The following is a 24,325-nucleotide window of genomic DNA, read 5'->3' as shown; positions in this document are numbered from 1 at the left end:
ACAAAAGTTATTTTTGGGTTTTTAAAAATAATTTTAATAGTTTTTTTTGCAAACAAATAGTTTCACATTCAACAGACAGCTACAGTGGTTTAGAAAAGCCTTAAAGGGATAGTTAACCCAAAAATTAAAATTCTGTCATCATTTACTCACACCTGAGTTGGTCCAAATATGTTTAAAGTTCTTTGTTCTGATGAACACAGTGAAAGATATTGGGAAGAATGCTTGTAACCAGAGTTCTTGGCCACCATTGCCTACCATAGTAGGAAAAATGACAATGGGAGTGAAAAGTGTCCCAGAACTGTTTGCTTTCCTACATTCTTCAAAATATCTTCTTTTGTGTTCAACAGAACATAACATGGAGACAAAAACATTTATACAGATTTGAGGGTGAATAGATGTAGACAGAAGCTGCATTTTTGTGTGAAGTGTGAACTGCTGTTTAAACGGTAAGAAAATTACAAAATTTTGAGTTTGAGTCTTATCCAGTAGATCCAGTTTTGATGTAGCACACCGCAGTAAATGTTTTAATATATCATACATTTTTTTTATATTTATGTAATGTTTAGATTTAACGGGCCACATCATTCGTGAATAGACTAATCAGATGTATTTACACTGAGTGCTGAATCTGTAGAGTCAGTGTCCACAGACAGGAAGGAGCTAATGAGCTCAAGCTTGATAATCCATGTTTGTACAGTCAATAGGTCAAGACCCCTACACCGACAATTTTACAGTACCACAACACCTCTCATATTATCAGGATTCCCAGTTCGTGTGATAACGTGCGGCCTCTAGTGGCCATAAAGATCCACTGCGCAAACAAAAGCCACCATTTTGACAATGAGAGGAAAAGGTAAAATCACTGTATTTACATATATGCTATATCACTACTGTACGGTGGTTAAACCTACCACCATTTATACGTTTAAATAGATTCAAATGGATAAACATTGAAAAAGGAAAACCGAAATAAACCAAAAAAAGTTTTGAATATAAAATTTATTACAAGATGATAAACAAAAGATGTTTATTAGAAAGTTCTCAAGTGAAATATTATAACAGGAATGTTAACAACCAGGTTTTCAAGAGCAACTATGGAAAAGGTTTAGCTCGCTGAAGGTGACATTTGCTGTTGGGTAACAGATTTATTTATATACGTATTTATGATACAGAAGAAAACTAATTCAGTCACAGAAATGAGTAAAAAATAAACAACCAGGTAAAACTTGGCATGCATTAAGGTCAAAAAGCACAACAGCATATTTCATGTCAATATATATCCTTTCACTAACCCAATTTCACATTGCACGTCTGATATTACATGAGTTTCCACTGAGCTACATAAGTCACTCAAATCAGAGAATTGCTCCTTCTCCTTCATTAGACAGCACAGGGATTGTACAATGGATTACATTATACCTGTTTTGCATTTGTTTGGAGACCATTCAACAGAATGGCACATCACACAAAGACTTCTTCATGCAGGAATGAGAGAAGTACTTCAAAAACTCCTGAACTGGAGGGCAGCAATCTCTCTGGCAACACTTATTATTGATATAAAATGAATAATCAAAAAACACTCAAATTCAAAAGCTGCTAGAATTCTTCACAGTGATTTTAAGCTACTGTGGATGGTATAATATGGGGCAGTAAGTACTTCCAGTGGTCTTGAATGGTCCTGATAGACAAAAGGGGCTTTATATAAAAAGGTCATTTACCCGCAGCATTTGGCTTTTGTAACAGAATATAAAACATTAATTGCTCTGTGAGGTCCACAGACTTTATAACTGCTTCTTCATTTTGGTTACTGGCATAATAAGGTGTTGGAAGAAAATAAATGAATTTTAGATCTGAGTAATGAGTAATCAGCATCTGAGTAAATAACAAAGAACTTAATACTGCTTACAAACACATAAGAGTGACAGAAACTAAGAAAATGACAAGCAGGTTGAGCTAGTCTCCTCACTTTCTCCAAATTTAGCAAGTTTTGGCGATGTGCCTGACTGGCTCAAGCTCGAATGACAGGTCAGCATCTAAAAAAGAACACACACAAAAACAAGCTCTCTAATTCCGTCTTTAACAACACTCGACGAAATCTCATCTCATGAGGTCACAGGAGATGGATGTTAATAGCAAGTAAACAGGTTTGAATGAGCTCTTACCGTGTTTCTCACAGGTGTGGGCCGTCTTCCTCACCGTCTCCCTGCTTCAGCATCTGTGCTTGCATCTTGGCGATCATCTGCTGCATCCGCCTCAGCTGAGAGACACGAAACACACACGCTCATGCATTGACACTCATGCATTTTAATAATAAAAACTAGTTTACAGAGTAAAGACTGAGTGAGAGACTGTACCTCAGCCTCCTTCTCCTGCAGGATTATGTCCTTGTCCATTTCTTCTGGCTCCGGGACGTTCCTGCTTCACACAGAGTAGGGGGGGGCGGTGTAAAAAGCACCACACATAAATTTACTTTGTAGTTAAGTTTCAGAAACAATTTATTATACACATTGCCCACCTGCTTATATCTTTGTTCAACGCCAAATTTAAAGACTTTCATTGAAAGACCCCATGAAAACAAAATGGATTAGCTTGGAGGTTATTCAAATGCTAGTGTACTCCAAAACATCAATGTCCCTTTCCCTTAATACCAACGGCAACAGACCAGCAAGGAAGCTACAGGCTTTTAGGCACGTAACTAAAACCTACTGGCCGTAAAAAAATGTGCATGTGCAATCGTCTAAACTTCCTGGTCATCATGCGATTTCATGGAGTCTTTGAGAAATGACTTTGTGGATTAGTAACACGTTGGCATCAAAGGATTCGTGCTGCAGAGTTTAGTCAAGACGACAAACCCAAGGAATTAGTGCAAGCGTGTGCTGAGCATAGCAGAAAGTCAGAGGACAAACGTTTGTGTTTGAGAAGTGTAGAAACAGTCAGGGTGTAGGATAGGTGGAGCTGTGACTGAGCTCCCAGCAGTACCTCCCCCTCCTATCCTCTAAAACACATAGATCTGACTCACAACTGCAGATCTGAGACACTCGGATATTACAGGCTGTGGAATAAACATAACACAACTGTATCACACATTAAAACTGAGCTAATTCAGTCGATATACTGCCTGTGGTAAATCTCCCATACTCAAACTATTTCTTAATGGGTCAAAGCAATACTTCTCTTTTCACTCATTATTGCCGTTTCTGTGTATTTAGCTAAATTGAGAAGTGTCTCTAAATAAATGTGCTTTTTCAATCTAGTTCCCTATTTTGTGTACTGCTTCGTTCAAATACCAGGACAGGCTCGATGGTTTTTGGATATTCAAATAATACGCAGCTTCATCCTCAAAAACTGCTTTTTCACAGAGGCTGGGGAGGAGGTGGAGAAAGACAAGCAGAGCAGTACGTACGCAGGCGACAGAGGCAGAATGTAACCATGGGAGGACAACCTGCCGCCCCGTTTGAGGCGCTCCGAGCGGAAGTTCTCATAGTGAAGATCCTGAGTCACCTCCTGCAGGTCCTGCATGTGGGTACTGCACAGAGAGTCCATAATACATTTACAGTTATACATTTGTCAGACACTTTTATCCAAAGTGATATAAAGTTGATCAGAAAATATACTTCTATAAAACGCTACGAACCCAAGTACAACAGAAAATACTACCAATACATAAAAATACACAAGAAAAAACTTGAAGAAACTCACATCAGCATGGTGCGAAGTTTAAGGAAGTCGTTGTGTTCAGGGTTTTCCACCTCCACTACACCCCACGGGTACAAACGTCCTCTCACCTTCTTCCCTTTAGCTTCAATCTGCTGGTTGGATCCCACCACAGCAAATGGTATACTGGCCTGTAAACGGCAATGCAAAAATATTAAACATTTTTACACAACTGGTCTCTGTTTCTGCTCTTCAGGTGTCAAAACATAAATTTTATGGCTCCTTTAGTTAACTAAATAATTGTTCGCTTAAGTTGTGAATGTTTTATTTTACTGTGAAAATGGCAAAACTACACCATACATACCTTAAGAATTCTGGTCTGCTCTTTGAAATCTTCATCCTCATCTGACTCTGCATCAGGTAGATGATAGATCTTAATGCCATGCTCATCGATTTCATCCAAAATCTGCAACAAATAACCACAGACAAAAATCAAGCCAAATATGATGAACCAATAGGGATCTGTATTTGGAAAGAAATATAAATGCATTACCCTGCGCTTGAGTCTCTCTCTCTCCCTGAGGGTCAGTGTGTCTGCTTTGGCAATAACAGGAACAACATTCACTTTATTGTGAATGGCCTTCATGAACTGGACATCTAGAGGCTTCAGCCTGTAAAATAGATGTTATATTTAAATCATTAAAAAACAGAACTTTGTAAACTTATCTAATTATACAACCAAAAATGCAAGATCAACGATCCATCGAATGATTTGCAGGTGAGCCGGGTGTGAGAACTCACCCGTGACCCAATGGAGAAATGAAATAGAAGCAACAGTGCACGCGGTTGTCAACAATGTGTCTGCGGTTGAGTCCGCTCTCATCGTGAAGGTAGCGCTCGAACTGGTCATCGATGTATGAGATAATGGTGTTGAAACTGTCCGAGAAAACACACAGATACTCTTTCAAACACTGACAGAAAGTTCTTCATGAGTTCAGGGATTTATAAACAACTTAAAAAGTAAATATAAACATCAGTAGCTCTGTGATGTGTTTAACTCCAAGTCACTTCAAATGTTATGTTTAGGCTCTTCTGACTGCTATTCAATATTTTTTTATTAAATTCATATTTCAATAAATAAATTCCATTTTTTTTCAGATTTTCTTATGTTTTCAATTAATGGTCATTTGTTTACAAGGAAAAGAAGTGGAGGTATAACAATTACTGTATAGACTGTTTCAGCGGCAACAACATAAACAAACATTATGCATTATAACTTCTGGTGGACCTCCGCAATTAATATATAATTAAATGTTAATATAAATTAATGTAAACATAAAATAAACTGTTATATTATAGCCAAACACAGAGCAGAAGTTAACTTTGGGCCAGGGTCGTGTGTCAACCATCTAAACTTATAATATAAAATACATATATAACACTTTACATACATAAAGTACATTTTACCTCATAGGACTTTAAATATAACTTAATACACTACGAATGATTTGAACACACGTGTTTGTGAGGTTTTGTGTTTAAATGACAGAATTAAAAGATTTTGTTGTATAAACGTATAAATGTGACAGCACACATTTCCTTTTTCAGACTAAAGCAATTCAATGTTTTCCTTCTGATGCGGGTCAGGGAGTCGACAGGAAGAGGTCACACATGTTTCCTGTCTCTCTAATGCAACCAACAGAGCAGAAAAAACTTCCTCCATTCCTCCCTGCACTCTCTATTATCCATTCCTTCTACACAAAATGTATTATATTTTCTTCAGGCAAATTCACCAAACTAGTTCACCTACTGTAAATTTAAAGCGGCAATCCGCGATAATTTTGGGGTACAAAAATAATCAGAAATCAATTGTTGAGTAAATACATAGACAGATCAGTGTTCAAAACGATTGTCTTATCTTACCCAGATTCACAACGGTAAGCTTATAATAATGACTTATAATTTGCGCTGTCGGGTCACCCATGCAGGAAATTTGAATTTGGGGGAGTACCTCTTTGCGTCATTACATCACGTCCGTAAACACAAAGGAGAGGAACCGGCTAGTTTATCACGTGTGTGTGGATGGCCTGCAGCGGCACTGCTGCGGGTGACAGGGTGTTGTTCATTCTTATAACAGTCGCTTGGAATTTAAATCATCATCTAGATGGCTGTGTTTAAAAGTGATCATCTGGGGAATGTCATGTAAACATCTTCATTTATTAAGTTCTGACGCTGATTACATCTGGGGAATCATCTGTTGTTAATAACTAGTAACCTCGCGCTCCGGAGAACTAAAGTGACAGCTTCGTGCTAAAGCAAAAGCTAATATCGACAGGGATTTTAAAAGTTGGCTCTGACATCTGAAAGGACTGCATTAACAGGTGAGACGTCACTATCGTGATTTATTTTTTAAACTTTGTTTCATGTAGTCAGAAAAAAAGCGGCAGATATTGTATGTGTTCAAACGACATGTTTCAGATATATTACTTGTAGGACGTAAGGTAGGCGGTATTTTCCATGTCATTTAGAGTTTTTGTCTACATCAGGCGTGACGCGATATCAAACGCTACAATTGATTCTATATTAGTGATGCTTTTAAACGTTTCGCGTTGTATCTGGTATAGACGCGGTCGCATGTTACGGTCACGTTGATGTACAGATGCGCTGGCGCTGCACTGATGCGGTGTGAGCAGTCTGTCATTTAGCACAGAGCTCGGATTCATCCGCGCAGAGCAGCAGTGCCAAAGCACAACCCATGTAAAGAAAATAACTCCGCATATAACTGACATTTTATGTTTCAAACTGAGATGGTGACAAAGGGGCCAAAGTTAAGAACTGCCGCTTTAATTAAACTATAGGGATGCACCGAAACAAAAATTCTTGGCCGAAGCCGAACATGATGTGAAACACTTGGCCGAATAATACCTAACATACTTTTTTGCATTTCTTCTATTTATTAAGCCATTTTTTTCACTATTGCACAAACTGAATAGTCAAAATGTGCTTTTTATAATTTGTCTTGCTTTTCAATAAAATACAATACAACTTAATATAAAATTGAGCAAAACAAAGTAAATTCAAACAAAAAATTAAGCCCTCTCCCTTCATGAAGAGCTATTAATTAGGCCTATAACTGACTGCTAAAAGAATGTAATGTAAGTTACTCTGAACCCCTACAACAAAACACTTCATTAAAAACTGTCATTCCACATTAGGCCTATAAACTAAAAATATGAATAAACTAAAACTGTTGGGATTATTATAGGCTACATTGCAAAATGATTTGAGAAAAAAAAAAACATCCAATGCAAGCAATTCTGACTGATGCTGACTGACAACCATTTCAGTTCACGTCTCTCCTCCAAACTCCGCCCACAAAAGCTGACTGTTCTCTCAGAAGGTGCACTCGTGGCCGAGATGCACCGAACATACTTTGACAAGTTGTTTAGTACAGGGAACTGTGTGCACGCGACCACTGTATGATGTCAAAGGATGTCGAGAGCGGCGGGGCTACTGTCAGACAGCCCGCTTCCGTCTGAAGTAAAGTTACCGACCGGTAAAGACGCTTTCATTCGGAAATTTACTTCCGTGCGGCAAGTCCCGTGCTGTGTCTTTCTCTGACACTTTAAAATGCTCCACACACACACACGCACACACTGCCAAAATGTTTGCGGCAGTAATAAAGCGCACGCGTCTCTCTCTCTCTCTCTGCGCTGGTTGCTGCTTGATCGTATCACGAGTCATGTTCGGTAAAATTTATTCAGCCACTTCACATATTCGGCCGAACACCGAACTTGCGTTTTTTTGCTATTTTCAGCCGAACATTTTCGGTGGCCGAACATTCGGTGCATCCCTATTAAATTATTAAACAACAGTGGCAAAATGCCAGAGCCCACAGGTTGCATATGGTCAAACATAACTCAGCCCCAGTTTATTATTTTTAATGGATATCAAAAACAAAGCTTACCAGTCTTCACTATTAATGGCATCTCCATATCCAGGTGTGTCAACCACAGTGAGGCGAAGCTTCACTCCACGCTCTTCAATCTCCACTGTTGAGGCTTCGATCTGCACTGTACGCTCAATCTTCTCTGAATGACAAAACCATATGTAACCAATCAGAGACGATTCTGATGATGCAAGTTAAAGCCCTTCTGTGCACAGCAACATCATAAATATCAGACTTCAGAGTCAGACCATCTCATTTAATAAAGTTGATATTAAAACTCTCACCTGCAGCGCCAGGAATGACTCTCTCGGGATAGAGATCGGTGAGGAACAAACTGTTGATCAGCGTGGACTTCCCTAATCCAGACTCACCTGAAAGAAAAACAAAGACAAATGAGTATAAACTGAATAGTCACATTAACCACAAAAACACTTGCGAAAGACAGACATATGCATTCATTGTTCTGTTGTTTCTTTTCGAGTGGACTATACTAGGGATGCACCGAATGTTCGGCCACCGAATATATTCGGCCGAAAATAGCAAAAAACGCATGTTCGGTATTCGGCCGAATATGTGAAATGGCCGAATAAATTTTACCGAACATGACTCGAGAAACGATCAACTAGCAACCAGCGCAGAGAGAGAGAGAGAGAGAGAGAGAGAGAGAGAGAGAGAGACGTGCGCTTTATTAATGCCGCAAACATTTTGGCAGTGTGTGTGTGGAGCATTTTAAGGTGTCAGAGAAAGACACAGCACGGGACTTGCCGCACGGAAGTAAATTTCCGAATGAAAGCGTCTTTACCGGTCGGTAACTTGTGGCTATTTCAGACGGGAGCGGGCTGTCTGACAGTAGCCCCGCCGCTCGCGACATCCTTTGACATCATACAGTGGTCGCGCGCACACAGTTCCCTGTACTAAACAACTTGTCAAAGTATGTTCTGTGCATCCCGGCCACGAGTGCACCAGAGAACGGTCAGCTTTTGTGGGCGGAGTTTGCAGGAGAGACGTGAACTGATATGGTTGTCAGTCAGCATCAGTCAGAATTGCTTGCGTTCGATGTTTTTTTTTCTTATAATCATTTTGCAACGTAGCCTATAATAATCCAACAGTTTTAGTTTATTCGTATTTTTAGTTTATAGGCCTAATGTGGAATGACAGTTTTTAATGAAGTGTTTTGTTGTAGGGGTTCAGAGTAACTTACATTACATTCTTTTACCAGTCAGTTATAGGCCTAATTAATATAGGCTATTACGTTTTTTGTTTTAATGTATTTTGTTTTGCTCAATTTTATATTAAGTTGTATTGTATTTTATTGAAAAGCAAGACAAATTTTTAAAAGCAAATTTTGACTATTCAGTTTGTGCAATAGTGAAAAAATAGCTTAATAAATAGAAGAAATGCAAAAACCATGTTCGGTGTTCGGTATTATTCGGCCTTCGGCCAAGTGTTTCACATCATGTTCGGCTTCTGCCAAGAATGTTAGATTCGGTGCATCCCTAGACTATACTGTTTTCTTTCATATAAATGTCATTATTCTCCCATCATCCATCATCCTGTGCAGAGCTGAAACTGAGCAGCCAGTGAAAGTAGGGCTGCACGACAAATTATCGCGATACCACTAAATCCTATTGAAATCAAGCTGGCTGCGATATGCAATGTGTTGATGTTTTTTAATGCGGCTCTGGGATCAGTAGGAAATGCTGCTCGATCTAAAAGCAGTGCGAGTTTGAGTCGCTTATAATGTGCATTTGAAAAAGCAACACCCGTCAGACACGATCATTATAAATATACTTTATTATCATAAAAATACCTGATGAGGCTTGAGTAACAGTGATAAAAAGATGTCCATAGGTATTTCTTTGATTCTAGAACGTGTTATGGTCTTCTTCTGCGGTGCGTATTTGGAGTTTCCGCACGAGAGCGCCCTCTGGCTTTCGGATGCAGCAGCATTTGCCCGTACTTCACTCAAAAGCTGTGCATAAATCACGTGATCTTTATCTTCGGTTTTTCGCGACCACCCTAAGTAAAAGTATTTGCGGCTGTAGTTCTGCATTACTGTGATTTATTTTAATGCGATGGGATGAGTGTACAATGGGTCGTGCAGAGCAGTCACCCTCCCCCACTCGATTCTCCAGCAGATCTCATTCGTGTGTCAACAGCTGTGCGCACACACGCACGCACGCACAGACACACACAATCTGACGCTGCCAAAGATTCCTGTTCCCACAGCCATTTCCACTCAAACACCAAATAGAGAGTTTCCTACCACTAAAATGTTGGATTAAGTGACTACGCTGAGTCTCTTACTTATTACAAAATAACATTCCAGTCTCAAGCAAGTTCTTCTATAATACCACATGATACTGTATTGTTGATAAAACATAAATATAGCATAGGATGTAACAAAACATCACACTGTCCTTTGGTCAATATAATGAAAAGATTTTCAATATGGCTGTCACGATAAACCGACGATAAATATCACGTGATTTATGGGGAAATGCTGCTGCATCCGAAAGCCAGAGGGCGCGCTCGTGCGGAAACTCCAAATACGCACTGCAGAAGAAGACCATAACAAGTTCTAGAATCTAGGAAATGCCTATGGTCATCTTTTTATCACTGTTACTCAAACCTCATCAGGTATTTTCATGATAATAAAGTATATTTATAATGATCATGTTTGACGGGTGTTGCTTTTTCAAATGCACATTATAAGCGACTCAAACTCGCACTGCTTTTAGATCGAGCTGCATTTCCTACTGATCCCAGAGACGTGCTTCACGGACAAGCTACGCAATAAAAAAATATCAACACATTGCATATCGCAGCCAGCTCGATTACAATAGGATTTGGTGGTATCGCGATAAATGATTGTACAGCCCTTTCAATGCTAAAAGAGATTTTAGAACAAGAGTGTGTTTTGTATAAAATATAATGTCAATGCTACTTACCCACCACCATAAGCGTGAACTCAAAGCCCTTTTTCACAGATTTCCGGTGCACCTGGTTTGGCAAATTCGCAAATCCCACATACCCAGGTGTCTCTGGGTTTGTAAACTGTCCCTGCTGAAAATAAGAGAAGAGCAATTTCTCAATAAGTGTATTTAAACATATCGCAGCTGTCTTTCGGAAACCTCGTATCTCCATATTTTGTGATTTTTATCTTTTGTCATAAATCATTATTGTTAGTCACCCTTTATGTTTGTCACTGGGTTTTTCAAAGATCTAATCAATAAAAACAACACACTTTGACAACTCAGTATTTAACCATTTAAAAAGTAAAGTGTTTTTTCCATTTCCTGAAAAACAGCGAATTTGGACATACAAGCTTTCAGAAGGACAGCGAGGATATATTTTAAAAAATCTTTCTCTGTACAATGCAGCATTGGGAATGCATTGAACACAACAAAACTTCCACCCACATGCTCTCATTTCCTTACCTTCAGTTTATCCGCCTGAGACATTTTGAGCTCAAACAAAACCTGCAAAATGATGAGATTTTATAAATTAGGCTTATTTACAGTCTTCACTTAACCACATTACATACTTCAAGTATTATATTCGTTGAAACATTGGCCGACATTGCAGCTCGAGCTGAACTTACACGCACAGAAGGTTGTAGATAAAGTGAAAGGTTTCAGAGCTACACAGGAACAGGAAGTCAGTTTCTGTCTGTGTGCATCAGTTTTACCACAAACTCAAATGTATGACTTTAAACAGGAACACTTAAACCTAGTCTAGATTTCCTGTTTTAAATTCTCATAAAGCAAAACTTAAAGACTAGTCACACTGAATTCTGTGCAGTTACTTAAGTATGACTTACTAATATTTCCATAAACATGGACATTTGAGTAAAGTATTAACCATAGAAATGACTGTAGGAGAAGGAGTTAAATGTTTGGGTTTCAAAACCTAGTAAGCTGTTTACCTAGACAGCATCATAGATGATTTTAGCATAAGGACCAAAAACTTTAATAGAGTTTTTGAGACAGACAAAATGTAGGACGAAAGCTTGAGACCTGACATGATGAGATGGTCTCAGCACAGTAATAAGAGCAGAGACAATATAATAAAATAAATACAGTATTTACTCATTGTTAATTTTAAGTTATATAGTGATAAAAACTAGTCTAGTCTTTTTCTTTAATATGCAGGTTATAACATATCCTTTCATTTTATTGCATTATTTTGTATAACTGAATCTATGAACCCCTGCTAATCCCAACATCTAATACTGCCATAATTCCACAAAACACATTTATTTTAAATGAAAAGGGGTATCGTGCATATTGTGTTTGTTGTTGTGCTCTTAACTATAACGGTGGCGTTTTTTCTTCAGCACGGGTGCACTAAAATGACACGCCTCTGTTAACTGAGCTAATTCATTAACGTTACCGCTACGAGGGAAACGATCATCTTGAGAAAACCAAACGTCCCGCGTAGAGTAAAACACTTGTGGTCTGAAGCAAAAAAATACATGTGTAAATGGATTAAACATACCTTAAAGTTGCGGGAAAAACTCGATTTCAGTACTGCAGGGGGGTTAGGAGACGATGAGCCCAAATTCCTGAGATACCGGAACTCACACTGACGCCGACACCGACATTGTACTGTGAAGAGGAGAACGTTTACACACTTGATATGTTTCACGATAAAAGTCCCGTCGCAGCTCAAATGTTCCACATACTTGATTTTGCACAAATTAAGCTTTTTTTAAATTAAACTATTGCTTAAAAATTGAGCAAAAACGTTAATCCTTGATTTTTGTAATGTCTGCCTTAAAATTACTTTTCCTCGATTTACGTATGTTTTAAAAAACGGAATGCATACGAGTTTCCTTTTAGATATTTGTTCCAGACAAAAAAACCTTTCAGTACTCAGAGCTAGGATGACAACAGCATTGGTGCAGTGACCTCTAGTGGTGATGAATTATAGAATCTTAAGAATTTCATTACACAACAAATGAATCAATTATCACAGCTTTAATCGGTTATGTAGTTTAGCAGACTACAAATGCAACAAACAAATCATTGCTTTATTTTTTATTAAAGGAGAAAGAAGAATGAATGCAAAATATGGTTAAGGTTCTATAAAAGCAACTCAGATTTCAATACATTCCGACATTTTTCACATTTACGCCCCCCCCCCATACTGTACATTGAAGATAGATAAGATAATGTGTAAAATATCTTGGATATAGTTTATATATATATATATATATATAATATATAAAGAAGCAAAAAATACCTGTATATGACAGATTGATCAGATTATAAATGTAACATACCCTGCTGATAAAAACAAAAGAAATCATCACAGAAATGTATGGTTTCCATTAAAATACCATTGTGAACCATAGCTGGCCCAAGGCATAAGCCCCAGGGGGCCCCCAAGACTCTAAAAAAATAAAAACGATGTCATTTCATGTACTCTTGGGCCATTTCTTGACATAGTTTTTTTATATATACAATATTTCAATGGATATGGGTAATGATGCAAAATGCATTATTCAATGAAAAAAAAAACACAACGCAATATTATGTTAACGGGCTGCTGCAGCAGGATACATGCACAGCTAGAGTATGACTGATTGACGTAATTGAAGTTGAATGTAGAATTTCAACTCAACAATGTCACAAAAAAGGGCATACCTTATGGTGCAGAGAAAAGAAAAAGGAAGAAAACCGAGGAAGAGAAAAAATAGCAAGATAAGGTAAGTTGAGAAAATGAATATAAACTAAATAGGCTTAGCCTAGTTAAGAGTCAGAAAATTTAGTCTCAGAAGAAGAATAATAAGTTTAAGTGCTACATCAGAATGTTGGCTTGATAATAAACTGTAAACTTATTTCTGAAATCTGATTGGTTAATTTAAATGTTGTCTCAGGGTCAACATGATGTTGCCCTAAGGACATCAACCGCTTGGCAAAAACAGGAGAGCCCCTTGTCCTATTATCCTTCATTAGTTTTCCCCGTTATAAGTCCCGTTTATTCCCAGTCCTGTGTCGGTTCATTGTGTTTGTTATACGCCACTGTTGCCTCCCTGTTCGTATGGTCTGAGAGAGTCTGTGTTCCTGTTTGGACTTCCCCTATTCATGTTTGGACTCTATTTTGATTATTGACCCCGTTTGTATTGTCCCCCTTGCGGGAAGTATTTCTGTTTGATTATTTGTTTTGTTTTGTACCGTTTTCCCCATCGTGGGTTTTTGTTTTAGCATTATTATAAGTTTATTATTTAACCCTTTGTTTGCCTGCGCCTGGGTTCTATCACCCCGTTTTCTGACAGATTGCAAAGCTATTTGCGGATGTTTAATTAAACATACTTTTTTGCTTGCTTGCTTAATTAACTAGCCAGCTAACTTTAGCTTGCAATATAGTTTACTATGCTAACTCCTCCTAGAGCTTTCAAGCTACATCCACCAAACACCAAAAGGATCAGACCTAGTTTTAAGTTGAATCTTCCAACCAGCATTAGGTGCTTCTAGACCATTGTTTTTCACTTATCATTTCCCTCTTATTTTAGGGGTGAGTTATGGTTAGGGTTGGGGTTTGGTGTGGGTTTAGGTTTTATTTATAAAAAATGTTGTCCTTACGTCAACAAAATATGTTGCCCTGAGGACATCAACCACTTGGCAAAATCAGGTCGAGCTAGGACAAGGACGGTAACGGGCAGGTGCCAAGACTCAACATTAAATGGGAATTAGCAGGGAGATAATGGGACAGGTGAGGGAGATGAAACACTAACTGAGAAACAAGGGGGCGGAGCTATACGAAACAGGAGAACACGCGGCGAAATGTCAAAACAAACTGCCACGCGTCTCCACACAAGACGAAACACATACACAAGACATGGTACTGTCACGACCCTGTCCACAAGGCACGAAAACTCAGAATAGGAAGGACAGGATCCTGACACAATCTTAATATATTATAATACACAACATATTACTTAGCTAGTTTTAAAAATAACTTTCTTGGATTATATTTCTGTAATAAAAATAAACTTCTGTTTCATAAACTTGGTACTGATAATAAAAAATAAGCTTCTGTTTATAACTTTGGTACTGATAACAGTTTAACATTACATACATTAGCCTACCTTTGGGGTCTTTGCTATTATATTCCAGTATCATTATGCCTCAATGTTTTAGGTGTACAGGTGGCTTGCTGTGGTGCTGTGTTATATAGTTTGACATTAAAATAGCTGCTGTTTGTTGTTGAAATAGCTTTTTTAATGTTAAAATAACATTCTGTTCATTCAACAACAGAACTTTTCCAAACTCAAACTGATCAAAAACTATTTGAGATCATCCATGGCTCAAGAAAGACTGACTGGACTTGCACTAATTAGTATTTATAACAAAATTGCCAGTCAGATATCTTATAGTGATATCATAAATGACTTTGCCTCCAGAAAAGCCAGGAAACACAAATTCTGAGGAAAGTGGAATATTGAGGTGTAAAGCTGAGTAAGTTTGTCTAAAATAAAGTGTTTATTTTAGAAACCTTTTTTCATTACAATTGTATTTATTTTTCATATAAGAAGATCCTGTTTGTATTTTATTTTATTTGTACACTGTAAAAAAATTCTCCGTAAATTTACAGTAAAGTACTGGCAGCAGTGGTTCCAGCCATTTACTGTAATTTTACAGGTTTGTAACCGTTTTTTTCATTTTACAGTTGTGCTGTAATTCCACAGTAAAGTACTGGCAGCTATTTAACGCAATTGTACAGTTTAATACAGTTTTCTATTTTACGGCTGTACTGTAATTTCACAGTGAAGTACTGGCAGCAGTGGTTCCAGCCATTTACTGTAATTTTACAGGTTTGCAGATGTTTTTCATTTTACAGTTGTGCTGGAATTCCACAGTAAAGTACTGGCAGCGATTTACCGCAATTGTACAGTTTAAGTACAGTTTTCTGTTTTACGGCTGTACTGTAATTTCCCAGTAAAGTACTGGCAGTAGTGGTTCCAGCCATTTACTGTAATTTTTCAGGTTTGCAGCTGTTTTTCATTTCACAGTTGTGCTGTAATTCCACAGTAAAGTACTGGCAGCGATTTACTGTAATTGTACAGTTTTCTGTTTTACGGCTGTACTGTAATTTCACAGTAATGGCTATGTTATTTTATATTTACTCTACTGCCCAGATAGCAAATAAATACATTATTTCTCCCAGAAATTGGTCATAGTGCCACCACAACTATCCAACTCGCCCACAACTGGCTCAATATATAATATGTTGAATAATTGGAAAAACACAGAAACCAAGCAAATGCAAGTATTGTGTTTAATTGATGCTGACAATAAAATCTACTCAAATGCAGCAAAAATAAATATGTCAAAAGAGGTGCCAAAAAACAATCACACTTACATTTACAGACAACATTTAGACAACAGAAAAAAAGCAACAAAAACAAAGTCACATAATACAACAGAAACATAAAAATACAATGGAAACTATACGCAACAAATAATGTCAAACAATAAACTAAAAGCAACACATACTGTAAATAATATCACAATACAAAAACACAGCAACAATAAACTAAGCACTAAATTCATATATTAAGGATTAAAATAAAAATGTAAAAGATTTAGTGCATTGTTACGACCCCAGATGGAATCTTAGGGGTTGAGGTGGCAACATTTAAATTGAAAGAATTCTGAGGGTGTGTGTATGCGGTGGTGACACAAATAATACCACTGAATAACATTTAAACAATTTATTAAACAAAATGTGTAAATAGTAAAGTATAGTGAATATAATAAGTTAATAAGCAATAACAAAATGTCATTAATAAAAAAGAAACAATATATACACAAGACCAAGGAGAGAAAACAGAACGAGAGTGGTGCCAAATCAAAGAAATCAACAAAACAGGAAAACTAACTAGTGAAAATGCCCTCTAACCTAAACTCATAACAAAGAAACAAAAAAACAGCGGGTCTTCAGCGTATAAACGCCCTACATAACCTGTTCTTACTAGCCCGCACAAAACATACATGGGGTGGCACTCACTCCTAACTAGTGCGACTAATACAAAAATGGTATAAACCTACGTGTGCACAATTTATGTCGCGCGACGTCTCTCTCTCTTCAGTTTCTCTCCCCAAAGTTACATAACAGTAACGATAAATCGTAAGACAAAACACAATAGCTGTTTCGTCTCCAGAAACCAGTCTGTTGTCTCCAAAAACCACCCTTCCAAGCGTTCATTCCGGCGTCCTTTTAAAACCGGAACTCGACCGACGATTGGCGGAGATCCATGACGTCATTATTACAGCCAGGAGATTGACTTGTTTAATGGACCAATGGCAGAACAATAGGCGGGACCTGCGAATTGACAGCAGAGATGGAGAGAAAAAGAAACAAAGAGACAAACAAACACCAATACTTCCACAGGGACGTAACATGCATAAAACATATAATAACAGAAACCAATAAACGAACTGAATGAACAAACAAGAGAAATTAAAGAAAAAAAGTATGTTTACAGATGTGCAAATATGTATTAGACAAATAAGTTACAAACAACACTGTAAAAGATGAAAACAGTTAGATGAAACCCAAGTTTAGTAACTTTTCTGACCTCCAGCTCAGTCATCTGTGCACATGAAGGACTTCTTTCTGCCTCTAGAATAAAAGCATACAAACACTGAGTTAAAAATATGGTTAAATAAAATGCATAATAATTAGAGACATTTCACAATACAATACACCATCAGGCCTAAGAGTTTTACATTTAATACATGAAAAAAATGTTTGTAGATTTAAGAGTTCCAGGCTGCTTAATGTAAGCGCTTACCAATCACAACAAAATTGGGAGTCCTATTTTCCCATTTACACCTCTCCAGTTCAGTTTTGGCCTGGGTTTTTTATTACCAGCTTTGTGGCGTTGTCACATTAATGCGCCACTAAATGGCACTCAAGCTTCTGAGTTATGTGGATGGGTATAGGAAGGGAGACGAGAAGAAGTAGTAGAGATACTGAGCATGTGCCTGCATGTTATGCTGAATGTGTTAGCTGGGAATAAAGTTACTGAAAGGATTTACAGTCTCCAGCTTCTTGTCTACAATAAGACATAACAAATTGGCGACGAGGACGTTTTTTACAAGATTTTCTGAGGATGGCTTCAGTAAGTGCTCCATTTCCCAATCCTTTTTTGCCTTGTCCCAGTGAGCCCGCTATACCGCTAGTCACATGGCTGAAAATGAACAGGTGTTGTGCCGAAAACACACTCCCTGCCAGAATCGCACTGCCTTCGCGTGCGCGCGCGTGACGTCACGCTGGTTTACAAAGGCGATTCTGGTCTGTAACTCGCGTTTTTCAGTATTCGTTATGAAAATGTCACATTCTTAGACAATGTAAGCAATACAGGTATATTTATGTGATTGATTTAAACTTCGTTTGAATATATGTCTTATATTTACATACGGAGAATAAGCAATTAGTGGATCGAAATGAAGTTGGATTAAACTAAATCGACTTTCTTGTTGTTCCAAATGACTGTAAACAGTACTGCATTACTGACTGAATCAACTCTTTTCATTACACCTAAATGTGTGTTTTACACCTAGGCCTTACACAAGGCAGAAAAGTACATGTAGTTGAGAACACACACTGTAAAGAAAGCAGACACATCTGACGATATAAAATAATGTATAAATGATCAAATTGAAAAAAAAAAGGTTTTAAATGGCGAACGCTGACATTTTTAAATAGGTAAAGACGAATGATGATCCTGCAGAAAGATTTATTGATTTAAGTTGAAAAGGTAATGTAACATGGGGGGGGGTTATAATGCTCTCTATAATGCTTTATAATAATGATAAACACTTGTATTTTTCAGGAGACAGACTGCAGATCGAGAGATGTCACCAGCATCCGTTTTCATGTGTCTCTGACATTGCAAACCTGAGATTTGGGGGGGTATGATTACGGCAAGCCTTGCCAAAATCACACTCCCCTCTCTATAATGCTTTATAATAATGATGGACACTTGTCTTTTTCAGGAGACAGACTACAGTTCGAGAGATGTCACCAGCATCCGTTTTCATGTGTCTCTGACATTGCAAACCTGAGATTTGGGGGGGGTATGATTTCGGCAAGCCTTGCCAAAATCACACTCCCCTCTTTATAATGCTTTATAATAATGATAGACACATCCTTAGGCCCTACTCATTTCAAGTGCTGAGTGCTTGAAGTGAACTCTTTGAAGTGTGAACTGTCTCTCGTGTATGCGTTTGGAGCTCCATTCACAATGAGAATGACTGGCCAAATGTTACCTTGACAACGCCGCACGCGCTCTCTAAATCTAGCGCTTGTTTGTTGGACTTGTTTATTTTAACCATCTTAAATCATAGGCTATATATCACTCACAAAAAAGTGTAAAACAAGAACAAACTAAATTATTGTACTTACAATTAGGTAACGTCAAAATTCCGCGGCATATTTTCTGCAAAATCTGCGGCAAGAATTCGTAATCTAAGATCACGTTATCACAAACGGAACTCACTTTAGGTGAACACTTTAGTTTAGAATGCCACTACACAAAGAATCCTTCAAGTGCGCATAAATGCCGTTTGGAAAATGCCCTTTAACTCCAACCCTACTTTAACACACCCGATTCAACTAATCAAGCTCTTAAGGGTTACTTGAAACATCCAAACAGGTGGGGGTTGGATGTGGTTGGAGCTAAACTGTGCAGAGCTGCGGCCCTCCAGGAATTTAGTTTGACACCCCTGTTCTAGGATTTCATTACTCTCCCTTAATTATATTTTATTGTAGTTTGCTGAATGTATCCTGAACAATCAGCAAATACATTTTTCAATAAGCACAAGTGGTCTGGAGTCTGTCAGGAAGGCTATAGCTACTCGCCTACTGCAGACCACAGGTAGATGAAGAATACCACACCACAAATAATTCAGATTATTAAGTGTAAAGTAGAAGTCTATTGAAGATTATTTACGAGTCTTTAATTGTGAGATTTGTGCTTGTGTCACATTGTAATCTTCCTTATTTTCCCCTGGCATTTTCATAGATGATCTAAAGGACTTGTGTTTTCTATGTGGGGAAAAAGACAGCCCTAAAAGTGGGACTGATTGGGTAATTACTAATCAGTTTAATATTGATAGACAAAACTGGTTTACTGTAGTACTCTAAATATTTGTATTAGAATTGATTGATTTCAGGAGTAATGGTGAAGCATGCTAATTTTCACTTTGTCCCTATGCTAAGATTGGCTGTGACGTGTGCCCTCGGTGGTATCACTGTGACTGTGCCAATACGTCGCGGAAAGTGACAAGCTACATGTGCCCAGTTTGTAAAAATTGAAGCAGACATTCCCGCAGTAATTATCAGTTTTGAACCATTGCATGTTTAGCCTGTTCTGACTGCCATAGTCTAGCGAGTCTTGGTACTGTAAAGTCTTAGCCACAGCTTACCTAAGCCTTAGTCTTGTTTTATCTTCCTTCAACTCCAGAGCCTTTGCCTCTCTCTAATTATCTCCTCTGTGCCCCGCAGCAACCGCTGGCACCCAGGACCTCCCAGTTACCACGGCATCCAGGCATCTCTTCCCCGGCGGGAAACGATCTCCCTATTTGGGTAGTTCTCAGATTTTGCCGGGTCGAGCCTCTCCCGTGGACTGTGTTTTGTTTTTATATGTTTTTTAGGGACCTTGGACTGAGTTCAGTTTTTTTTTGCTAAATTCTGCAATCCTATCAGATTTATTCACGTTATGATAATGTTTTGACCATGCCTATAATATATATCTCCTGAAAAAGACAAGTGTCCATCATTATTATAAAGCATTATAAAGAGGGGAGTGTGATTTTGGCAAGGCTTGCCGAAATCATACCCCCCCCAAATCTCAGGTTTGCAATGTCAGAGACACATGAAAACGGATGCTGGTGACATCTCTCGATCTGCAGTCTGTCTCCTGAAAAATACAAGTGTTTATCATTATTATAAAGCATTATAGAGAGCATTATAACCCCCCCATGTTACATTACCTTTTCAACTTAAATCAATAAATCTTTCTGCAGGATCATCATTCGTCTTTACCTATTTAAAAATGTCAGTGTTCGCCATTTAAAACCTTTTTTTTTTCAATTTGATCATTTATACATTATTTTATATCGTCAGATGTGTCTGCTTTCTTTACAGTGTGTGTCCTCAACTACATGTAATTTTCTGCCTTGTGTAAGGCCTAGGTGTAAAACACACATTTAGGTGTAATGAAAAGAGTTGATTCAGTCAGTAATGCAGTACTGTTTACAGTCATTTGGAACAACAAGAAAGTCGATTTAGTTTAATCCAACTTTATTTCGATCCACTAAATGCTTATTCTCCGTATGTAAATATAAGACATTTATTCAAACGAAGTTTAAATCAATCACATAAATATACCTGTATTGCTTACATTGTCTAAGAATGTGACATTTTCGTAACGAATACTGAAAAACGCGAGTTACAGACCAGAATCGCCTTTGTAAACCAGCAGGTGACGTCACGCGCGCGCACGCGAAGGCAGTGCGATTCTGGCAGGGAGTGTGTTTTCGGCACAACACCTGAACTACATGCTAGTCATCAATGCTACTGGGGATTTATGGTGAGAAGCCAAAAAACGTGCTTTGCTTCTCCACTACCTCGGAACCGAAGGTCAGAGATTGTTTTATACACTGCCCAATACCGGTGACGATCTAGCTGATGCTATTACGGCTTTGGAACAACACTTCGTTCCGAAAAGAAATGTGGTCGTGAAAAGACATGCTTTCAGGAAACGCATACAGAGGATAGATGAAACGGTAGTACAATACATTGCTGCATTAAGAGATTTAGCGACTACTTGTGAATTTGCTGACAATCTTGACGATATGTTGCGTGATCAACTTGTTGAAAATATTGCTAACCCTCGCATTCGTGAAAGATTATTAGTGGAATCTAAATTGACACTGGAGACTGCATTACAATTGCCACACAGCTAGAGACCGCTGATGCTCAGGCGAAATCGCTGGCTACGAGTACAGGGTAGGGTACCTTATGGCTTGGCGTCTGCTCTAGCTGCATTCCAAAAGATGATGGTCATCATTCTAAAAGGAGTCCAGAACGTTGCAAATTATCTGGACGACATCATCGTGTGGGGACGCTCGCTGCAAGAACATGATCAAGCGCTAGAGAAGGTGATGCAACGTCTCAAAGATGCTGGGTTGGTATTCAATGAGTCAAAATGTCAATTCAGAAAACAGAGCTTGAAGTTTCTAGGCCACATGGTGATGTCGCAGGGTATTCAGTTGGATCAGGAACATCTATCTGCAATAATCGATGCACCTGCACCAACGGATGCTGTTCAGGATGCTGTTCAGTTGCGTTCTTTGCTGGGTCTTCTCTCCTGGTACAACAAATTCATTCCTAATTTCGTTTCCGTGGTGATGCCTCTGCGTGAGTGCTTGAGAGATGAGAGTGGATTTCGCTGGTCTGATGATGCTCAACAAAGCTTGGATGATGTGAAGAAGCTGCTGGTTCACAGTCCTGCGCTTATACTGTTTGACCCGGAGATGCCGGTGGTCATTTCTACTGACGCGTCTGCATATGGACTAGGTGCTGTCTTCGCTCAAATTGGCACTGATGGTCAAGAACATGCTGTCGGTTTCGCATCCAGAACACTGTCCTCAGCTGAACAGAAATACTCCACTGTTGAAAAGGAGGCTCTGGCGTGTGTCTGGGCGATGGAAAAATGGAGAACGTACTTGTGGGGTCGCAGATTTACGTTGCAGACTGACCATCAAGCGTTAACAACACTGCTGACCACAAAAGGGACTGATAGAGCTGGTATGCGTATTGCTCGGTGGGCTGCTCGGTTGCTCTGTTTCGACTACATAGTTGAGTATCGTGCTGGATCTGAGAACTACACTGCAGATTGTTTATCCCGCTTGCCCTTGCCTCTTCCTTTGGATGCTGAGTCGGATACAGAACCCGAGTTTGTTGCTTTACTGTCTTCTGGTCCGATTGCCATATCCCAGGAAGAATTTGCTACTGCCTATGCTCACTGTTCTGAACTCTCTGCGTTGCGCGCACAAATTGCGAGTAAATGGCCTTCATCTTCCGCTGCTGTGGATCCTGTGATTCATCCATACTACAAGCTCCGACATGAGTTCAGTGTGCAAGCTGAGTTTGTGTTTAGAGGATCTAGACTGGTTGTGCCTGGAAAATTGCGTGAGTCATTGTTCCGTATTGCACATGAGGGTCATCAGGGAATTGTGAGAACGAAGCAACGCCTGCGTGAGATGTATTGGTGGCCAAACATGGACACATTTGTGACAGAGAAAATTGCTGCCTGTCATTTATGTCTTTCTCTGGACAAAACTGCGAAAGCCTCTGCTGTTCCACTACAGCCTGTTCCTTTACCTTCTGCACCGTGGGAAAAACTGGCGATAGACATTGTGGGCCCGTTCGAGACTGCTGTCTGGGACTGTCGATATGCTCTGACACTCACTGACTATTATAGTAAGTGGCCTGAGGTAGCCTTTACTGCGTCTGTTGCAACAAAACAGGTGACTGCATTTCTTACCTCTGTCTTCAGCAGACACGGCAACCCGACCACTCTGGTCAGTGATAATGGGCCTCAGTTCACTTCCCCTGAGTTTGCTGCATTCCTGAAAGACAGAGATATTAAGCACATTCGTACTTCAGTGTATCATCCTGCTGCAAATGGTGCTATTGAACGCTTTCACAGAGTTCTCAAGAGTACAATCCAATCAGCAATCCTACAATCCGCACCATGGAAATCAACAGTGACTGACTTCCTGCAGATTTACCGCGCTACACCTCATGCTGTAACAGGTGTTTCCCCATTCGAATTGCTTCATGGAAGGAAAATGCGTACCCGTCTCAATGTCCTGAAACCTTCACCTTCTGGTCATGAGCCGACACCACTGCAGAAGCGTGTTTCCTCACGTCAGGATGTCATGAAATCTCGCTTTGACTACAAGCATCGAGTGCGACATTTCTCTTTTCGACCAGGGAATAAAGTGCGCATTAAAAAGTCTGTACATGTACCAAAAGCTTATCCAAAGTTCACTCCTCCAGTTGAGGTCAGGAAAAAAGTTGGTCCTTACACTTACCTCTTGGATGATGGAAAAAGTGGCATGCATCGTGTCTTGCACCCTTGCCAACTAGAGAGTTGGATAATGGAATGACAGCCAATGCTGAAAAAGTGATGCCCTCTCATGTTCCATTGTCTGGAAATTCAGTGTCTTCTGAGGCTGGTCCTAGAGTACAACGTCAAAGACGTGAGCCAGGTTGGCTAAAGGACTATGTTATTAGTCACAGAAATTGACACAGACTTTTGCACACACATCATGTACTTGCATGAAAGTTAAGTGCTGAGTTGTGGTTGAGTTGTTGGTTCATTGCTTTGAATGCTCTTCTGCATTCATTAATGTGTTGCTTCAGGTAATTCAGTTATATGTGATTCTATTTCATGCTTAGTGTAATTCATTTGAGTAAAAGGGGAATATGTGGTGTTGTCACATTAATGCGCCACTAGATGGCACTCAAGCGTCTGAGTTATGTGGATGGGTATAGGAAAGGAGACGAGAAGTAGTAGAGATACTGAGCATGTGCCTGCATGTTATGCTGAACGTGTTAGCTGGGAATAAAGTTACTGAAAGGATTTACAGTCTCCAGCTTCTTGTCTACAATAAGACATAACAAGCTTCATTC

General features: G+C 38.9%; 1 protein-coding gene across 5 annotated transcripts; it reads right to left on the bottom strand.

The window, feature by feature from the left end:
* Positions 1-981: 981 nt before the first annotated feature.
* septin2 (septin 2) lies at positions 982-12,227 on the bottom strand. Of its 5 annotated transcripts, none has more exons than XM_057334491.1 (13): positions 12,104-12,227; positions 11,044-11,085; positions 10,555-10,669; positions 7,888-7,974; positions 7,622-7,745; positions 4,456-4,590; positions 4,208-4,325; positions 4,019-4,120; positions 3,700-3,845; positions 3,404-3,526; positions 2,355-2,418; positions 2,163-2,257; positions 982-2,033 (listed from the first exon to the last, which is right to left on the bottom strand). In XM_057334491.1, exons 2-12 carry the CDS (start codon positions 11,065-11,067, stop codon positions 2,171-2,173), a joined length of 1,125 nt encoding a protein of 374 aa, XP_057190474.1. In that variant the 5' UTR covers positions 11,068-11,085; positions 12,104-12,227; the 3' UTR covers positions 982-2,033; positions 2,163-2,170. The 5 variants fall into 5 exon arrangements, with proteins under 5 accessions (XP_057190474.1, XP_057190475.1, XP_057190476.1 ...); XM_057334492.1 differs by having other exon boundaries at positions 2,355-2,415; XM_057334493.1 differs by having other exon boundaries at positions 2,355-2,415; positions 3,443-3,526.
* Positions 12,228-24,325: the final 12,098 nt, after the last annotated feature.

Source organism: Triplophysa rosa, linkage group LG5 (assembly GCF_024868665.1).
Source record: "Triplophysa rosa linkage group LG5, Trosa_1v2, whole genome shotgun sequence".
NCBI classification, from domain to species: domain Eukaryota; kingdom Metazoa; phylum Chordata; class Actinopteri; order Cypriniformes; family Nemacheilidae; genus Triplophysa; species Triplophysa rosa.
This window is presented reverse-complemented; position numbering and strand designations above follow the sequence as displayed.

Coding starts and splice junctions, on each gene's coding strand:
- septin2 (XM_057334491.1), bottom strand. CDS start 11,067: ATGTCTCAGGCGGATAAACTGAAG. Junction 4,121..4,207: donor GAGAGAGACTCAAGCGCAGG/GTAATGCATTTA, acceptor TATTTGTTGCAG/ATTTTGGATGAAATCGATGA. Junction 2,419..3,403: donor ATTCTGCCTCTGTCGCCTGC/GTACGTACTGCT, acceptor CTCTGTGTGAAG/CAGGAACGTCCCGGAGCCAG.